Source organism: Aethalodelphis obliquidens, unplaced genomic scaffold (assembly GCF_003676395.1).
Source record: "Aethalodelphis obliquidens isolate GAN/ISIS:26980383/991018 unplaced genomic scaffold, ASM367639v1 scaffold7, whole genome shotgun sequence".
In the NCBI taxonomy this organism is placed as follows: Eukaryota; Metazoa; Chordata; class Mammalia; order Artiodactyla; family Delphinidae; genus Aethalodelphis; species Aethalodelphis obliquidens.
Genome location: NW_020837951.1, coordinates 23,481,570 through 23,500,234, shown reverse-complemented (window position 1 = coordinate 23,500,234; position 18,665 = coordinate 23,481,570). Strand labels below are relative to the sequence as shown.

Sequence of the window (18,665 nt, the reverse complement as noted above, 5' to 3'; positions counted from 1 at the left end):
AAGAGTTTGGATCATCTTTACTATCATTATTCTGAATTCTTTTTCAGGTAGACTGCCTATTTCCTCTTCATTTGTTAAGTCTGGTGGGTTTTTTTTTTTTTTTTGTGGTACGTGGGCCTCTCACTGTTGTGGCCTCTCCTGTTGCGGAGCACAGGCTCCGGACGTGCAGGCTCAGCGGCCATGGCTCACGGGCCAAGCCGCTCCGTGGCATGTGGGATCTTCCCAGACGGGGGCACAAACCCATGTTCCGTGCATCGGCAGGTGGACTCTAAACCACTGCGCCACCAGGGAAGCCCTGGTGGGTTTTTATCTTGCTCCTTCATCTGCTGTGTGTTTTTCTGGCTTCTCATTTTGCTTATCTTACTGTGTTTGGGGTCTCCTTTTTGCAGGCTGCAGGTTTGTAGTTCCCGTTGTTTTTGGTGTCTGTCCCCAGTGGGTAAAGTTGGTTCAGTGGGTTGTGTAGGCTTCCGGTGGAGCGGACTAGTGCCTGTGTTCTGGTGGATGAGGCTGGATCTTGTCTTTCTGGTGTGTAGGTCCACGTCTGGTGGTGTGTTTTGGGGTGTCTGTGGACTTATTATGATTTTAAGCAGCCTCTCTGCTAATGGGTGGGGTCGTGTTCCTGTCTTGCTAGTTGTTTGGCATAGGGTGTCCAGCACTGTAGCTTGCTGGTCGTTGAGTGAAGCTGGGTGCTGGTGTTGAGATGGAGATCTCTGGGAGATTTTCGCTGTTTGATATTATGTGGAGCTGGGAGGTCTCTTGTGGATCAGTGTCCTGAAGTTGGCTCTCCCACCTCAAAGGCACAGCACTGACTCCTGGCTGCAGCACCAAGAGCCTTTCATCCACACGGCCACCAAACGCCTGTAGTGCAGAGAATTTGGAAGCATCTAAATCATTGCCACTTACTATTCAAGCCTGCTCTCCGTCCTGGAGCTGCCATGGCCTCTGCAGGTCGCCGCTGTGACCACACGGCTGCTCACGGGTCCCTCCTCTCCCCCGACACCTCCCCCACCTCTGGGAGCCCGTGCTCACTGCTGCTCCCTCCTCCCCAGGTAAACTTTTATTAGGGGTTTGGAATCTAGAGACTAAATCTGCCACTTACTGCCTGGTACCTTTGGATGAGTCCCTTATGCCTTCTGAGTCCAATTCCCTTTTCTTAATATTTAAGTAATAACCCCCTGGTCGGGCTACTTCTATAGGATTATTGGTGAATGTCAAGGAGATACTATATTTGAAAATATTTTGAAATGTGAAAAAAAGTTTCATAGATAAAGATTGTTCAGCTTATTGCCATGTCTTTTTTGGGTAGAATAATAATTCTAACTCATATCACTTAGATCAAAAATAAAATACAGGGCTTCCCTGGTGGCGCAGTGGTTGGGAGTCCGCCTGCCGATGCAGTGGATACAGGTTCGTGCCCCGGTCCGGGAAGATCCCACATGCCGTGGAGCGGCTGGGCCCGTGAGCCATGGCTGCTGAGCCTGTGCATCCAGAGCCCGTGCTCTGCAACGGGAGAGGCCACAACAGTGAGAGGCCCGTGTACCACAAAAAAATAAAATAAAATAAAAATAAAATAAAATAAAATACACCCATTCTGAGGACAGGCACCTGTCTCTGAAAATGATTATATCAGTTCTACTGAAATGTCAAGAACCTTTTAAAATTAATATATAAGGCACTGGAGAAAAGGCCATGCCAAGGCAGCACCTGGCACAACTTCCCAATAGTTACCTTCATGTAACTACGAGTCTAGATGCGTAGGTTATTTTGTCTTTAGACACTTGTGGGAATACTTTCAGTCAGACCAAGCAGGATTATCTCTGCCTCTTGCCGGCCCTTTCTAAGTTGACAGGTAGAAAATTGATCATCAGAAAAGAGCACACAAAACTCTAATACTAAAAAACAAAACAAACAAACAAAAAAACCTCTAATACTATAGATTGCAACTAGATGATAAGATTTCCTGGGCAGTCAAATGATTCCCGTTTTTCATGGCAGTTCATAATGATCTTCTTTCCTTGGGGCTCCCTAGAGGGGAGAATCAACCAGGTATGCTCTTAGGTTCAGGAGGGTGGCTTCCTTTATCTTGAATTTCACAGGACACTGTGGAATGTACGACTTTTAGGTCCCTCAAAGACCCCCTTCACTGGGCACATCTGGCCAAGTGGGTAGCACATTTGCCTCACAAAAACTGATCCTTTATTCTTGGCTTTTTTTTTTTTTTTCATTCACTAAACACTAATTAAACACCTGTTATGCACTGTGTTAGCTACCTAGCTAGTATGGATGTAAGATTAACGAGACTCAGTCTGCGTTTGAGCAATTCACAGTCTAGTGAAGGAGACAATTATATAGGCAACGGTGACTGTACAACATGTTAGAGATGCCCAGGAAGTGCAATGAGATATCCTGGCAGCTTAGAACAGGGGAGCCTCACTGTCTCTAGACGTCAGGGAAAGCTCCCAAGAGGAGCTAAAGTGCCAGTTGGGTCTTAAGGATGATTCAATGGCTGTCAATACAGAGCAAGAGAATTGGGGGCAGAGGAATAGCATATGTAAAGACCTAGAGGCTGGGAAGAGTTCCTGTTATGAAATTTGTATAACTGGGGGTCATGATGCTCTGCAGAGCCCCAGTTATAGGGGCATGTAGGACCAGCTCTGTGCCAGGGAGGCCTGGGTCTCCCTCAGAACCAATTCCTGTCATCCCAGGGGGTTAACCAAAGGTGTAACATATGTACATTACACGTTGGGTTGGAGCCCAGAGAGCCCTTCCAAGTTTCCCCCACTTCTTCCTTCTCTGCTCCTCTGCCTTCTGCCCGACCTCCCACTCCACCTCCCAAGGTTCTGGTTCCAACCAGCTGCTACCATGGTTGGCCAAGCCCAGGACACTCTGTGCCCCTTTGGTCTGAGGTCACTGCATCTTGGGGAAATAACAGTGGATCTTTGTATTCCTCAGAACGAGGCACCTACCAGACAGCTTCACCTCTCTCTTGTTAATACCCATTACCCTGAAAGCCTTAATTGTGATGCATGATTATGTTAAAAGACTTTCTTCCCATAAGGGAAGAGGACAGGAAGGAACAAAGCAGGTGAACAGTACCAAGAGCCACGCGTGTTCACTTTGCTTTCTGAGGAGAGGAAAAATCTCAGAGAGCAGCCATGTCTGTGTTTGCATCGCTCTCTGCTTTCTCCCCAATCTGCTGTTTTCATGGTTAGAAAAATAAGTCCTGCCCTTTGAGAGGGTGAAACGAGTTCAAGAGCTTCTTATCCAGCTCTCCCTTGATGACAACCTAATGGTTTTCATTAGATTTGTTTTCCAGGTTATATAAACCAACAGCTTTGAACGCTGACTTGGGGTAAGCAGAATAAACCAAAGAAAAAGCCAGTTAGAATGTACTGGTGAGGCATTTAGTCTTAGAAAAGGAAATGTGCAGTTGTTCTTTGTAATGGAGATTTGCTGATCTGATTCGAAAATCCCGGAAGCTAGCACTGCATTTTGAAATGGTGCATTGCTTGACATGAGGTTTAAGTTCATTTTGGAGCCAGTTCTTCACCTACCACCCCAGGTTCTTCCTGAAATGTCCTTGAAGCCTTCTTAAGAGCAGAAAGATGCTTTCACATTTTCTCCCCAAAAACCATTACATTTTCTTTCAGTGTAACACTTTATACAGTGATCAAATTATATGGTGACCATAACTGAAAAATATCTGTATACAAAATTCTTCCTACTCTGGCAGTGTTTATGGAAGGGACTGTTATGAAATAGCATGTAAAACATGGACCAGCTTAAAATGATTTTGCTTTTAAAAATAGGCCCTTCGCTATGGAGAACAGTATGGAGGTTCCTTAAAAAACTAAAAATAGAATTACCATACGACCCAGCAATACCACTACTGGGCATATACCCTGAGAAAACCATAATTCAAAAAGAGTCATGTACCAAAATGTTCATTGCAGCTCTATTTACAATAGCCAGGACATGGAAGCAACCTAAGTGTCCATCGACAGATGAATGGATAAAGAAGGTGTGGCACATATATACAATGGAATATTACTCAGCCATAAAAAGAAACGAAATTGAATTATTTGTAGTGAGGTGGATGGACCTACAGTCTGTCATACAGAGTGAAGTAAGTCAGAGGTGGATGGACCTAGAGTCTGTCATACAGAGTGAAGTAAGTCAGAAAGAGAAAAACAAATACCGTATGCTAACACATATATATGGAATCTAAGAAAAAAAAAAAGGTCATGAAGAACCTAGGGGTAAGACGGGAATAAAGACATAGACCTACTAGAGAATGGACTTGAGGGTATGGGGAGGGGGAAGGGTAAGCTGTGACAAAGTGAGAGAGTGGCATGGACATATATACACTACTAAACGTAAAATAGATAGCTAGTAGGAAGCAGCCACATAGCACAGGGAGATCAGCTTGGTGCTTTGTGACCACGTAGAGGGGTGGGATAGGGAGGGTGGGAGGGAGGGAGATGCAAGAGGGAGGAGATATGGGGACATATATATATGTATAACTGATTCACTTTGTTATAGGGCAGAAACTAACACACCATTGTAAAGCAGTTATACTCCAATAAAGCTGTTAAAAAAGAAAAATAAAAGGTTGGCAACCTCCCCTCAAAAAACCCCAAAAAACAAAAAATCAAAAAAAATAAAAATAAAAACAGGCTGTTGATTAATGAAACCTGAATGTATTTTGCAGAGACATCACTGCGCATGTGCAACACGGAAACCTGTGTCTCCAGGATGACCCCGGAACCAAGGATCTTCAGTCTACGGAATTCAAAGAATAGAAATGTTGCCACCAGAGCTCTTTACAAAGCAAGAACTCCTTCAGTGAGGAAAATCCAGCTTCCAGCAGCAAGAGTAGCTTGATTACCATACATGGACTGATTCAAGATGAGCCAGTCAGCTTCCAGGTTTGAAATTCTCCTAATTCCTTAAATTTCGCCCTGAACGTTGGATCTGGGAGACAGATTTGAGCTCTGCAGGTCGACCTCGCAATAAAGCTTTCTTTTCTCAAAAGCCGATGCCAGAGTATTGGCTTCTGTATGCCTTGGGCAGTGAGCTTTCGTTCGGTAACACTAATCTCTGGCACCCAGTAGGTTTCTAATTCCACCACTATGCCTGGCACATAGCAAGTGTTCAATAAATATTTGTTAAATAAATCTTATATAAAATCCCTGCTCAAAAACTTCCAATGGCTTCCTATAAACTTTCAACTTCTGCCTGACTTACATTTTAAGAATCATTCTGTGTAGTTTGGAGCTGAGAGTTTCGAAGAATATCTTTGTGTCTGTGACCCAAACTATGACCCAAGTTTCTTTATTCCCTCTAAATACTTAGAGTATCTACTAAGAGTAGGAAGGCTTCCCCACCTCATGTCCTCTTTAGCTTTTCCTTGAACCATTATTATGGTTTCTTGTCTGGTCTCCTTGCCTCCTGACTCCCCCTCATTTTAATCATTCATAATCGCTCTCTCCTGACTTCAGGACTAGCCACATAGTTTGAAGGTCCCAGTGCAAGATGAAAAACGCAGGGCCCCTTATTCAAAATTACTTAAACTCTCAACACCTTGGCAGCAGGACATCACACCAAGCACAGGGCCCTTCTGTGCTCGGGGTCCCCGGTGACGGCAGAGCCTGCATATTCACGAAGCTGATCCTGCCTGAGTTCAACCCTTTTAAGGCACGGTTTCAGTCATGGTAAGTCCTTTTTCAAAAACTTTCAGAGGTTCCATGTTGTCTAGAGTTGTAATTATAGGGACTTTTATCAATTTTGATCCCAACCAACCTTCCCAGCTTTATCTCCTAGAATTCCTCTTTATACACCCTATACTTCTTCCAAATGGAACTACTTAATCTTGCCCAGAAGGTATCCCTTCCTACCTCTGTGCCTTATTTGTACTGCTCCCATTACTTAGAAAGGCGAGCCTCGTTTCCCATCATCACAAATCCTATGTGAAATCTTTCCTGATCCTTTCATTAAAAAAAATTTTTTTTATTGAAGTATAGTTGATTTGCAATATTGTGTTAAGCTTCAGGTGGGATCCTTTCATCTTTTTTTTTTTTTTTTTTTTGCGGTACGCGGGCCTCTCACTGTTGGGGCCTCTCCCGTTGCGGAGCACAGGCTCCAGACGCACAGGCTCAGAGGCCATGGCTCACGGGCCCAGTCGCTCTGCGGCATGTGGGATCTTCCCAGACCGGGGCACGAACCCGTGTCCCCTGCATCGGGAGGCGGACTCTCAACCACTGCGCCACCTGGGAAGCCCCCTTTCATTTTTAAGAACTCTTTTCTCCCTCTGAATTTCTAATACCATTTTAGCAGAGTCCTCTTTTGTCCTTTCACTCTTTAATGAGCTCCAAGACTGTCTCTACGCTGTGGAAGGTACAAAGATGAACGCTATTTATTCTACTGATACTACTGTTAGGCTCTTTTATGCTCTCGAGGGCGGGCTTTGCCTAGACTCACCTGTGTCTGGCCTTTTGTAGAGAAGGTGCTCATATACTTGTTGAATAAACCAGTGGTTACCAGTTGACTTTCAAGAAAAAGGCATACGTTCATTTGTCAGGCAAATATTTATTGAGTACCTACTCTATGTTAGACTTTCTTCTAAGAGCAGGTAATACAGGTATGAAAAAGGCAGACTGGTGCCTGCTTGCATGGAGATTATATTTTTATGGGTGGGAGGCAGGGAACAAACAAACCAGAAAAATAATAGCTGTTGCTAAGTGCGTTGGATGTCATTGTGAAAGGGTTGTGACGCATAGCATTTTCATTATCTTTCAGTCCTAAATATTCGCTAACATCCATCAGGGATGATTCTTTGACTCACAGGTAATTTAGAAGAGTGTTTCTAAGCTTCCAAACAGAAAACTTTAACAATTACCTCTTAAGTTTTTTCATTTTTCTGTGGCCAGATCATATACTTTGTATGACACTGACGCTTTGAAATATGACTTGCTTTATGGACTAGGAGATGGTTGGTTTTCACCACTGTTCCATGTGTGCTTGAAGTACATACTGTTTTCAGATACACTGTTCTGTGTGTCCAACAGATCAAGCTTATAAATACTCTCATCCAAACCTTCCATATCCATCTGATTTTGTCTGCCTGGTTTATCAATTCCTAACAAAGATGTTAAAAATCTCCCACTTTGGTTTGTGAATTGATTTCTCCTTGTAGTTGTGTCAGTTTCTGCTAGACAGATTTGAAGCTATGTTCCTGGTGCACGACTGTTCTACCTTCCAGGTGATTTGAACCCCTTTTCGCTACGTGGTGATAGTCCTCCTTAGCAGTGCCTTTTATCTTAAAGTCGACTTCATCTTATAATACAGCCAACACCAGCTTCCTTTTGGTTACCATCTGTTTCTTAACTGGAGTTTAGTCAAAAGAATTTTATTAACAGTTTTTTGGAAATATAATCCACATACCATAAAGTTCATCTGAGTTTTGTCGACGTGCATTGGTTCTGGCTGCCTGTGGGCTTGGACTTAACTCTGCCTCTGTGTATCCTCCATTCACCCGGCTTAGTTTTAGGTTTTACTTTCTCTCCCACCTCCTCCTAGACTGACACTGTCCACCCCACTTCATTTTTCTTCTTTCTAGTTTAGTAACACTGTTTCTATCTTCCAGCTGTTATTTTAGGATTTTTAATGTGCATGTTTATCTTAAATGATAATCTTTATCCATCTTACAAATAAATTTAGAATAATTCAATTCCAGGCAGCCTGAGGATGGCCCCGCTTTTCCCCAGTTACCAAGCCTGTCAATTCCGCCTTCAGCTTTGGCTACAGGAGTTGGGTTTTTGTCCAAGAGACTTGGGGGCTGACACAGCAGCCACACAGGTCATTCCCTTCCTGCTCCTGTGAACTCGGGAGAGGAGGAGGGGGCCAGTGAAGACCCAGCCCCTCCCCATGCCACTCACTCCTCACCACTCCCTCGTCCCCCACCCCGGAATTTTCAGGGAGCGTTCTGGCCTCACCAGAGGGGACTGGAGCCCGGATCTGGGTCACCCCTTACCCGGCTCTGAAGGCTCTTCTGCACGTGCGGCCTGAGCCCCAAAAAGTCGGTGAGGGCAGCGGGGCAGCGTCCGATTTCCGCTGGGAGCCTGAGCCTGCCGGGGTCGGGCAGTCGGGCCCTCAGGTCAGGCTGGCCGGCTCCAGGTCCTGGGGCAGGATGCGGCCCCTTTTCCGGGTCTTCTCCAGGCGCCGCTCAGCTTCGGCCTCCTTGTTCTCGCGCGAGTTCCGCCGCCACGGGTCCCGCAGTTGTTGCGTCTCGTCCGCCACACGCGCAGTGCGCTTCTCCCACGCGCGCTGGCTCTGCGCCCCTCTCGCGCTTCGGGGCCTCCTGCAGCAGGTGCTCGTCGTCGCGGATCTTCACGCCCTCGGCCTTGTCCAGCAGGTTCGCACACTGAATCTTTGCCTCGAGCTCCTGGGCCTGGCCCGCGTCCGCGGCCCGCAGCTCCTCCAGCCGGGCCCGCCGCGCCCGCAGGCGCTTCAGCTGCTGCCTAGGTCCTGCCTGTTAGCGGCGTCAGGTTGCCCTTCCCCTTCTGCCTCTTCTCCTTCCTTCGCTGAGCCTTGCGGGACGGCTTCTCTTCGGTTACCTCCACCTTGTTGAAGAGCAGCCCCGGCCGGCCCTGTGCCTCCTTGAGGGCCGCCTCAGGGCAGCTCAGCGTGCTCCGCGCCCTCGGGGGCCTCGGGCGCCTTCCGCTTTGCCCTCAGCTCCTGCTGCTGCTGCTTCTCTTTCCGGTCGCGCTCCTGCTTTCTCCATTTCCTCCGACGTCTTTTCTCCGAAACGGCGGGAGACAGCTTTTTGGCGCCGCCCTGGCCCCGCGCCTCCGGTATCTTTTCAGGCAGGCGCTGCCGCACGACGTCCAAGGCAGGTAAAGAGGCTCTTTGTCCAGGCCGTGCGCAGGGGCCCCGGTGGAGCTGGAGGCCTCCTCCTCCTCGGCTGTCACCGGCTTCCTGACCTGAGACTCTCCGCAGGGGCCCGGGCCTTGGCCTCGGCAGCCTTCTCCTCCCGTTCCTGGGATTTCTTCAGTGCTTTCTTTCTCTCCTTTTTTAGGAGCCCAGCAGCTTCTAAGACTCGAGTTTTGCCAGCCGACTTGCGCTCCTGCGGCTCGGTTCTGGGCTGGGAGCAGATCTTCTTGGCCAGGCTCTGCAGGTAAGCATACTTCGTGAGCAGAGGAGCCATGGCTGGAGGCTCGGCGGTCGGGTGGGGCTCGCTTGGGGTCCTACTCGGGGGAGGAGGGCCGGGGTTCAGCATCCCGGCGGCACCCGGCAGTCCCCGGCCCGCGCTACCCTCACCTACGCGGCTGCGCTCACCAGAAACACTCCATGGATTAGGGTGGTAGTGGCTTGATCACCTGGGCGGTTGTTGGTGCCGTTCTTGAGGACGGAAGAGATTAGGGGAGGTGTAAGTCCGGAGAGCTGTTGCAGGGAAATTCTGCCAAGTGGAACGGGAAAGTCTGCATAGGCTTTGGTATGGTACCCAGTAAAGGATGAACCTTTTCCCCAGAGAGGCCTGGCCTTTGCCCTTGGCTTCTGGGAGGTAACCTCTAAGATCATGGAATGTCCTGCCTGATTTGTTTAACCTGGGGACCTTTGGCCATGCCAGCTAGTCTATGCTAGCAGTGTGATATATAGTAGGGATCCTTGGGTCATGAGGCGTGAACTTGACCTCTGGAGACTAAGGTTGTCCACATGGGCAGTCAGCCATATCTATGTGACTGAGCCCCAATAAAACCTCTAGACACCAAGGTTCACGTGAACTTGTCTGGATGGCAGTAGCTCATGCATATTGTCACACATTGCACCTGTGAGAAATAAACAGTGTCTGCATAATTCCACTAGAGTCCCGTGCTAGAGGTCCCATGCTTGGGACTCTCCGGGACCCTTCTCTGTGTACCTCTTCCCTTAGCTGCTTTTAATCTGTGTCCCTGTGCTGTCATAAACTGTAACTGTGAGTACAGCAGCTTCCAGTGGGTTTTGTGAGTCCTTCTAGCAGATTATCAAACTCGAGGGTGATCTTGGAGGCTCTCCAACTTGCAGTTGATAACAGAGGTAAAGATGGCCTTGTAGACCCCCGAACTTTGCATTGAGGGTATATACAAATTCAACAAAGAGAAGCCGTATGTGACTCAGGTCTTATACTCTATTGGTCAGCTGAGTCCAGGGAGACCTGAAGAGTAAAAAGAGAATAAAGAACCTGTTGTCTCTTGACCAGTGTCTCAGAGGATTTCTCTTTTCCTTTATGCCAGTGTCACATTAAGAATCATCTACACTCTTCTGGTCAGAGAGCTGCCTATAAGTGTAACCTGGAAAGACAGCAAAGAAAGGCAGTGCCTTTAGTCATTGTGCATGATGAAATCTGTGGGAAGAAATAACACTCCTGATATGTCAACCACAAGTATGGTTTTCATCTAATTGAATCCATTCATCACTACATTAAAAAAGAAGCTGATGCAATTGAAAAGTGAGTTCAGTTAGTCCATCCTCCCACAAAAACAGTCGCGCACACGCACACGTGTGCATGTGTCTGTGTTGATGTGAATCTCATCTTAAAGAAAATATAAATTCTGGCTTCAGGCAAATGAAGGTTTATTTCATATGGCAGCCTCCTTGCATACTGCTGATGGTTACAGCATGTGGAATTACTTACAACTAAAGCCTTTGATTGAAAATGTGGACGTAGCACTCAATTTATCATCCTCTTCTCTGAGATTTAAAAGCTCTTTAGAACACAAACTAATACCAGTTTCTGTTTTAACAAATCAGTATCTTTTCATGGGCTAAATGACTTTCCCAATCGGCACCTCTCAGAGCACGCCCCTCCCCCCTACCCCCCTGGCTGCAGAGGTTGTCATATATGTGCTGGATACAGGCAGCTTGGAAGAGTGTGTCTTATTTCACAGACTCCAGCAAGGCAAGGGCAGCAAGAGTAATTGTTCAGAACTGTGAAAACCAGACACTCTTTCCTCGATATTTCAGCTTGGATCAGGATTGCATTAGTTATCTATTGCTGTGTAACAAATTACCCCAAATTTAGTGGCTTAAAATGATACACATTTATTAACTCACAGTTTCTGTGGTCAAGAGTTTGGCATAGCTTAGCTGATTCCTTTGTTTTAGGGTTCCTTGCAAGACTGAAATAAAGTTGCCAGCTGAAGCTGTGGTCTCATATGAAAGCTCAGCTGGGAAGGATCCACTTCTAAGCTCATCCAGGTTGCTGGCAGAATTCAGTTCCCAGAGGACTGTTTGACTGAGGGTTGCAGGTCCTTCCTAGCTATTGGCTGGAGATTGCTCTCCAGTCTTTGCCATGTGGACCTCTCCAGCGTGGCCACTTTTTTTCATCAAAGTATGCAAGCAGAGAAAGCAATATGGAAAATCTAGCAAGACAGAGATTATAACATAATTATGGAGGTGACATCCCATCACTTCTGTATTCTGTTGGCCTTCTCAAGGGGAGGGGATTACACAGAGTGTGAATACCAGGAGGTGAACACTGGGAGCTATCATAGTGTCAGTCCACCAGCAGGACAGGGTCCCTGGTTGAGCGAGTCACAGTAATATCCTCTTATAGAGAATGTGCTGCAGTGTTTCTGAGTTTTAAAAATATTTGTGGATAGGTTCAGCAGGCGAATTGTATCTTTGAAGAAACTGTGATGTCTTGGTGGCAAATTTATGTCTTTCTTCTGGCTAATTTTCTCATTTTTCCCATGAAATGTTGTTGTCCATTCTCTCCAAAGAATCTGTTTTCCTTCATTCCTCCTTTTATTATAACCTAATAAATGCCTGGTCAAATTAGAACCTGGAAAGAGCTCAGGGTCCTTGAGGCTGGGCAGAATAGCCTAGAACTTAGCAGGTGGGCAGTAATGTGTTAGATCAAGGCAGCTTTCTGACCTTGGCTTTTCTCAGTTTTACTATTTCTCTTTTATGTTTATGAGGCTCTGAATCAGGCACCCACAGAGCTCCAGAGCTGTTTCCTAGCAGTGTCTTCATGACAAAGCATTTCCAGGGAATTCCATGCTTTACTCTCTGGAGTTTTAAAGCCTATTGAATCGGTTCCCACCAGTGTTCCTTGTAGACATTAGTAAAAGTTACAGATGACATTCTGACTGTAGACCAATATGAAGCACCCACGTGTCTTTTTCAAGTGGGCAATAATCTCAGGGATTAGGAAATTGTTGTTGCTGTTGTTGTTTTCGGTCACCAAAAAGTATGAAACAAATTCATCCAGTCACTCACTCACATGTTGACCTATACTCATTCGAGAACTGTCATTGACTGTTGGTATTGAGAATGACAAGATGCAAAAGGCAGTCACTACCTTTATTAATCCTCGCTCTTCTTTCCCTTCTTGGCTTTCTTCTTAGCATCCACAAAGGTGTTTGCATGCTGCTCTAGCCTCTCCTAGAGACAGAAAATGTTTTATCTCCAATGCTTGTTAGGGTCCCAGCAGACTCAGAACTACTATTTCCTGGGTCTGAACACAAAGAGTCAAGGGCAATTCTTAGGCCCAATTAAATCAGCAGCTCCTTCTTCATGTTCTTCTGGGGACCCAGGGGCTATTCAGAGCCTGCCTGCATAGAGCTGGACCCAAGAGTATGCAAGCTTCCTGTTTTCGTAACATGCTTGGGGGTGGTGGACAGAAAAGGGGAGGAGGTGGGGGGATGCTAGGTATCTGAAGTCTAGAGAAGATGATTAGAGTCTTTTAAAAGATGAGATCAGCAAATCTCTGAGCCTGTGGTGAGGCCTAGGGGTAGTTTTCAAACAAGTTAGTGTATGCTAGAATTACCTGCGGAAATTTTTTTGGATACAAATTCTATTTGCAGATATTTTGATCCAGGAGAGGTCAAAACGTGGCCTAGGAATCTGCATTTACACTTATCATTCCTCACATTACAGATGCTGAAGGTCTAAAAGGCACCATTTAGAAACAGTGAGACTTTAGCAAAATAGGTAGATCACATGTAAACCATAAGAAGAAAAATGCAGAGAATGAATTTACTATTTGTTTTTCCCTTCATAGATTTCAGATATATAATCACGAACACAATACCACCTACTTGTTATTTTTGACCAGAGGTGGAATGGTTGCAATGCTTATTAAATGAGGGAAAACTGAAAGCTGTAATTAAACCAACTGGCTACTTAATTTGGTCATTCATCTCCTCCATCGAAGGAGCATTCATTCATTTCCTTTCTTTTCTTTGATTCAAGAACATAGTCACCTATGCTTTATGAATGAAAGTCAGCAGCCTTTCATAGCTAGACAAAGCCAGCTTGGGACAACCAGACAATGTCTCCTCTATATTTATGCCTTTAAATCACACCCTGAGTAGCCACTGTTGTTCTCTCTTGAGGAAAACAAACCGAAGTTTGGAATTACAGAGACTCAGAGGGGGAAGTCTATGATCTGCTTAGGAAAAAAGAGCAAGATACAAGATAAGAATATAATATAATTACTATAATATAACATCCATCTATATGTACATAGATATGTAATATTTTTATGATGCAAAATTTTAATGATTTTTATGAAATACTGTGCTGCAATATTTTTATGAGGAAAAAGAGGTGAAGATAGACTCTACCCTGTTAATATTTTTTCCCACTTTGGGGAATTGGAGATGAGATTGGTGTGGGAAATTATGAACTTAATTTTTTATATCGGTGTAGTATTCTGCCTGTTAACAGTGAACCTATAATTTTTTGGTATAAAAATTAAAGAATATTACAGTATGTAATAAGTGCAAGGAAATTCCAGCTTTCAGGACCAGAGTCTCTGGTATTTTAAAGTTAAAGGAAGAGGCTAGGTATGGAGGTAGATGGACTCCAACTGGCCTCCCATCAAATGCCTGTGCTCAATGTCTTTTAGATTAGATTTGCTAATGATTTGAGATGATGGACTGTTTGCTTTCTTCTTTCCTCAATGTGTGCATGCTATAAGGGGTTTCACTCTTACCAAGAGGCCAAGTGGGTATCAACATACAAACATAAAACACCCACCAAATGAGTAAGAAGATGGCAGGATTTCTGAGAAGACATCCCATGTGCCCAGATTTTGGAGTTGAGATTTTTGTTTGTTACTGAAAGTGACCAACTGCTTACTCCTTAAGAGTGACCAGCAAAAGTCCTGGGGCCTGCCCAAGTTTTGAAGCAGAGGTAGGGAAACCATTCATTCATTCATTCATTCACTAAATAAATTTTTAAAGGTGAGTAGAGGGCCAAAAAAAGTTGGATATTGATTTCATCTGCTAGTAGCGCTCGGTCAACAGCTGGTTATTTTAGCTATTATAATTGAAAATCGGTAAAATTCAATTTATAATTTAAGAAATTACCAAAAGCACAAAAGGATAAATATTATGTGATTCCACTTATATGAGGTACCTCGAGTAGTCAAATTCATAGACAGAAAATAGGATGCTTGTTGCCAAGGGCTGGGGGAGGAGAAAGGGAAGTTAGTGTTTAATGGGTATGGAGTTTCAGTTGGGGAGGATAAAAAAGTTCTGGAGATAGATAGTTGCACAGCAATGTGAATGTGCTTAATGCCACAGAACTGTACACTTGAGAATGGCTAAAATGGTAAATTTTATGTTATGTATGTTTTGCCACAATTAAAAAAGATAGAAAATGCAAGATACTTCCAGAAACCTCTTCAGAGTGCAGCTTTCTTGGATCTTATTACCCTTGCAGTGTGGACCTAATTCTTACAATTCAACGGGAAAGTACTGAGGTGACCAACTGTCCCACTGTGCCTGGAACTGAGGGGCTTCTCTGGATACAGGACTTTCAGTGCTAAATCAGAAAGTCCCAGGAAACCCAGAGCAAGTTGGTCACTTGAACAGTAGCCACCACAAGCACACCTTGTGTGCTTGGAAGAAAAACAACAGGATGGCAAGATTGTTAACAGTGGAGAACAAGGCGAAGTAGTGGGTGGTGAGGCAGAGTCTTGATGCGGGAAAGCAAGACCAATCAAGGCTTCCTGCACCTACAGTAGTAGAGATGCTTTTTTTTTCTTCAATTTCATTTGAAATCTGAATTGCTTTGACTTCTTTTAATTTACCTTTTCGATTATCAGTGAACAATTTGAATAAGAAAATGGTGCAGACCTAAAGTTGTGGGTGCTGGCAAAGGATATGCTGCAGGACATAATGCAGAGACTGCCTGTTTTGTATGTGTCCAAGTTAACCCCCCAGGTCTTCTGCAGAATAAACAACTGAAATGGCTTCCTTTGATGACCCATTTGGCTGCCTGAGGGCAAAAATCACCTGACAGGCCTTTTTGCTGGCTGCCAGCAGATCAGCGTTTTACCACCGAAGCAAGAAATCAAAGTGGCTTGGTTTTTTTGTCTCCTCTAGTTCTCTTTCTCATATTTAAGTCATTTTATTTTGTATTATTTTATTTTATTTTTAGAGGAAATTAATGTATTGTTTTCCCTTGTGCATAATTAAATAGTATGCTAATAATGTTACCATATGTCTTTGAGTTATTCTTTGACTCTTATTCTGAAGGCTCCACTGTGAATGTGTAGATTAAAGCGAACCTGGATCTTTTCTCGTCCTGGACCCCTTGGGTCCTTGGCTCATCTTCTCTTGGCTCCTGTCATAATGCTTATGTGGCGATTGGGTTCTCTGGCTCTCACACACTAAACTGATTCTTGGTCACATTTGTTTCTGCTTCTGGTTCTTGCTCTAGTTGAACAGGGTGGGTTGAATCTACCCTGGTGACAACAGCGGTGGCATCTGGGTTTTAATTCTTTGGCCTGGCCATTGAGTGATTTCTGTCAAGTGGCAGTTGATAAGAATCTGTAATATGATTTCTATGACCTTTTTTTGGTTGTATGCCTGAGGATTCTGATTGTTCCTGGCACTTGAATGCAAGTTTGAAAAGTTTTTGGTGTTTTTCTTCCTAGATTCTCTCTGTTTATGTATTTCGGTTTGTGTCAATTTGGCTTCCTCTGACCCTCAAGCTCAGAGCCTTTTTACTTCTTTCAGAATTCTGGTAATTTTTCATGTGCATTTATTGTGGTCCCAATTGTGCCAAAATCTGCTAAGTTAAAATTCCTGCATCAAAATTAAAAGGAAGCTGAATCCTTAGTATTCAGCCATCTGCTTTTGTTTTTCTTAACAATTGAATAATGCCAAAATTACTTTCTTCAGGATTTATAAAATAAGGCAAAAGAAAGGAGATTATCACTATTGTTAAAAAAAAGAAAAGAAAAAATAATGGACCTAGAAAAAAAAGAGAAAGACTATTTTGGTAAATTCAGAGGGAAAAATCACAAAATTACACAGATTTTCAACACTGTGTTTCCCAAGAAGAACAAATGGTGATTAATTACACGTTTTTATTCTTCAGCTGATCAATATCCTTAATAAATATTAGTGCCTATATTTTTACCTTAAATTCTTAAACTCCTCTACCTTGTATAAGAGTTGATAAAAATTCCCAGTTTATAAATATGAAATAGTTTTTGAGCAAATAGAGATACTTTGTCTACCTCTAGAGAGAGTTGACAAGTTAGATTATAAGATCTCAAAATCATAGGTTTTGCTCCATCAGGAGCAAATACCTTTTCTGGTTAACTTCTATAAAAATTTCAATATATTAAGTGCTTGTATAAATTTAAAATAAGAGAAACTAAAAATTCGAAATATGATTTAAATATGTTGACTATATAAGAAATTTTTTCTGCTAAAGCTCTAACCTAGGGAAAAAAAGGCTTAAGTGTGAGTTTCATTTACAGCCTTGGATACTAGATTAGAAAGTCAAATGGAAAAATTTGCTTTAAAACATGTTGGAGGGCTTCCCTGGTGGCGCAGTGGTTGAAAGTCCGCCTGCCGATGCAGGGGACACAGGTTTGTGTCCCGGTCCGGGAAGATCCCACATGCCATGAAGCGGCTAGGCCCGTGAGCCATGGCCGCTGAGCCTGCACGTCCGGAGCCTGTGCTCCGCAACGGGAGAGGCCACAACAGTGAGAGGCCCGCGTACAGCAAAAAAAAAAAAACATGTTGGAGATTTTAACATATCATAATGTAAAGGTATGGAAAACAGCTTTTTGAAATATTCATAATCAAGATGACTCTGAAAATTAAACTGACTTAATAAATTAATTTAAAAACAACTTTATCTCTTCCCTCTATGCCAGTCTTGGATAGATTTTTTTCATGGAAAGCCTAATTAATTTGAATTTCCTAAATTCTCTCTTAGTTCAGCTAGTTAGATTACCTAAAATCACTTTGTTTAAGATTACAAAATCAAGGGAACTATACTCAATATCTTGTAATAACCTATATGGAAGAGAATGTAAAAAAATTTTATATATATATATATATATATATAAATGAATCACTCTGCTGCACGCCTGAAACTAACACAATATTGTAAATCAACTATATATTTCAGTAAAAATTTTAAAAAAGATTACAAAATCACAAAATCGTGTCTTCAACTGAATTAAATTATAAAAGGTAATTTCTTTATCCAAAGAGACTTGTGGACAAAAATAGCTATATAGTTCTTGCTTTTCTGCTTCACGTTTTCTGTGTCTAGAGAAAAAACTTGATTGCTCTGGTTAAAGACAGCAATTACTAAAAATCCTGAGATTATACTGGTATAATTATTAAAAAATAAATATATGTACACAAGATAATGGATATATTTTGTCTGTTTATCAAGGGAATTGTTACAGTTTATTAACATCACAAACTTTATATATTTTATGCATAGTCGTATATATTTAACAGATGAAACAATCATAAACTCACAAAAAAGTTGGAAATACTGCCAAAACCTCTTATTTCCTGAGCTATTTGAGAGTAATTTGCAAACCCGATGTCCTATCACTGTCTAATGTGTATGATATTTCCTACAAGGCCATTCTTCCATAAAACCACAATACAACTATCAAAATTGGGAAATTAACTTTTATATGTTATTACTGTACAATCCTCAGACCACACTCAAGCTTTCTAATAATATCCTGTGTAGGAAAAAACCCAGTTCGGAATCAAGAGTTGCATTTGGTTGTCATGTCTCTTTTGTCTGGAACAGTTCCTCACACTTCCCTTGACTTTCATGACCTTGACACCTTGGAAGATTATAGGTCATTTATTTCATAGAGTGTCCCTCAATCTGAATTGGCCTGATGCTTCCTTATGACTAACACAGGTTATGCATCTTTGGCAGGAATAGCACAGAAGTGATGCTTACTCTTCTCGCAGCATCCTATCAGGTGGAGAAGGGTGTCATTTGGTCCCATTACTGGGGATGTTTACTTTGATCCCTTGGTTGAAGTGGTGTCTTTAAGGCTTCTCCTCTATAAAGTTCTCTTCTCAATAGCCCATTTATCATTCAACTAAGCTGCTTTCTCTCTCTTTCCCTCCCTCTTTCCTTTCCACCACTGTTGACTCATGGATTTCTCTTTTATTCAGTGGGTTATAATCTGTTTCTATCATTATTTCTATTGCCCCCAACATGGCCCCTGAGACCAAATCAGTTCAGGTTGGTGCCTGGGTCCTTTCAATATGTTCCGTAGTTCTTTGAGTACTTCTTTGCTTTCTGCCATAAGTTGTTTCAGGCTCATCTTGTACTTTTCCAGTCCCAGTTTTAGAACAAGACATTTCTCCAAGAAGCACTGGTCCTTATAG

The 18,665-nt window shown here is 43.3% G+C and overlaps 1 protein-coding gene across 14 annotated transcripts in view; it reads left to right on the top strand.

Annotated features, from left to right (window-relative positions):
* PALM2AKAP2 (PALM2 and AKAP2 fusion) overlaps positions 1 to 18,665 on the top strand; it is a 607,743-nt gene that overhangs the window by 78,073 nt on the left and 511,005 nt on the right. For 11 of the 14 annotated variants that reach the window (XM_027105241.1, XM_027105256.1, XM_027105249.1 and 8 more), the window contains 2 exons: positions 4,712 to 4,928; positions 9,077 to 9,175. In XM_027105241.1, the coding sequence (XP_026961042.1) occupies positions 4,909 to 4,928; positions 9,077 to 9,175 (119 nt within the window). In that variant the 5' untranslated portion in view covers positions 4,712 to 4,908. Of the gene's footprint in view, positions 1 to 4,711; positions 4,929 to 9,074; positions 9,176 to 18,665 lie in introns of those variants that run through there. The other 3 variants (XM_027105252.1, XM_027105251.1, XM_027105248.1) reach the window with 2 other exon arrangements.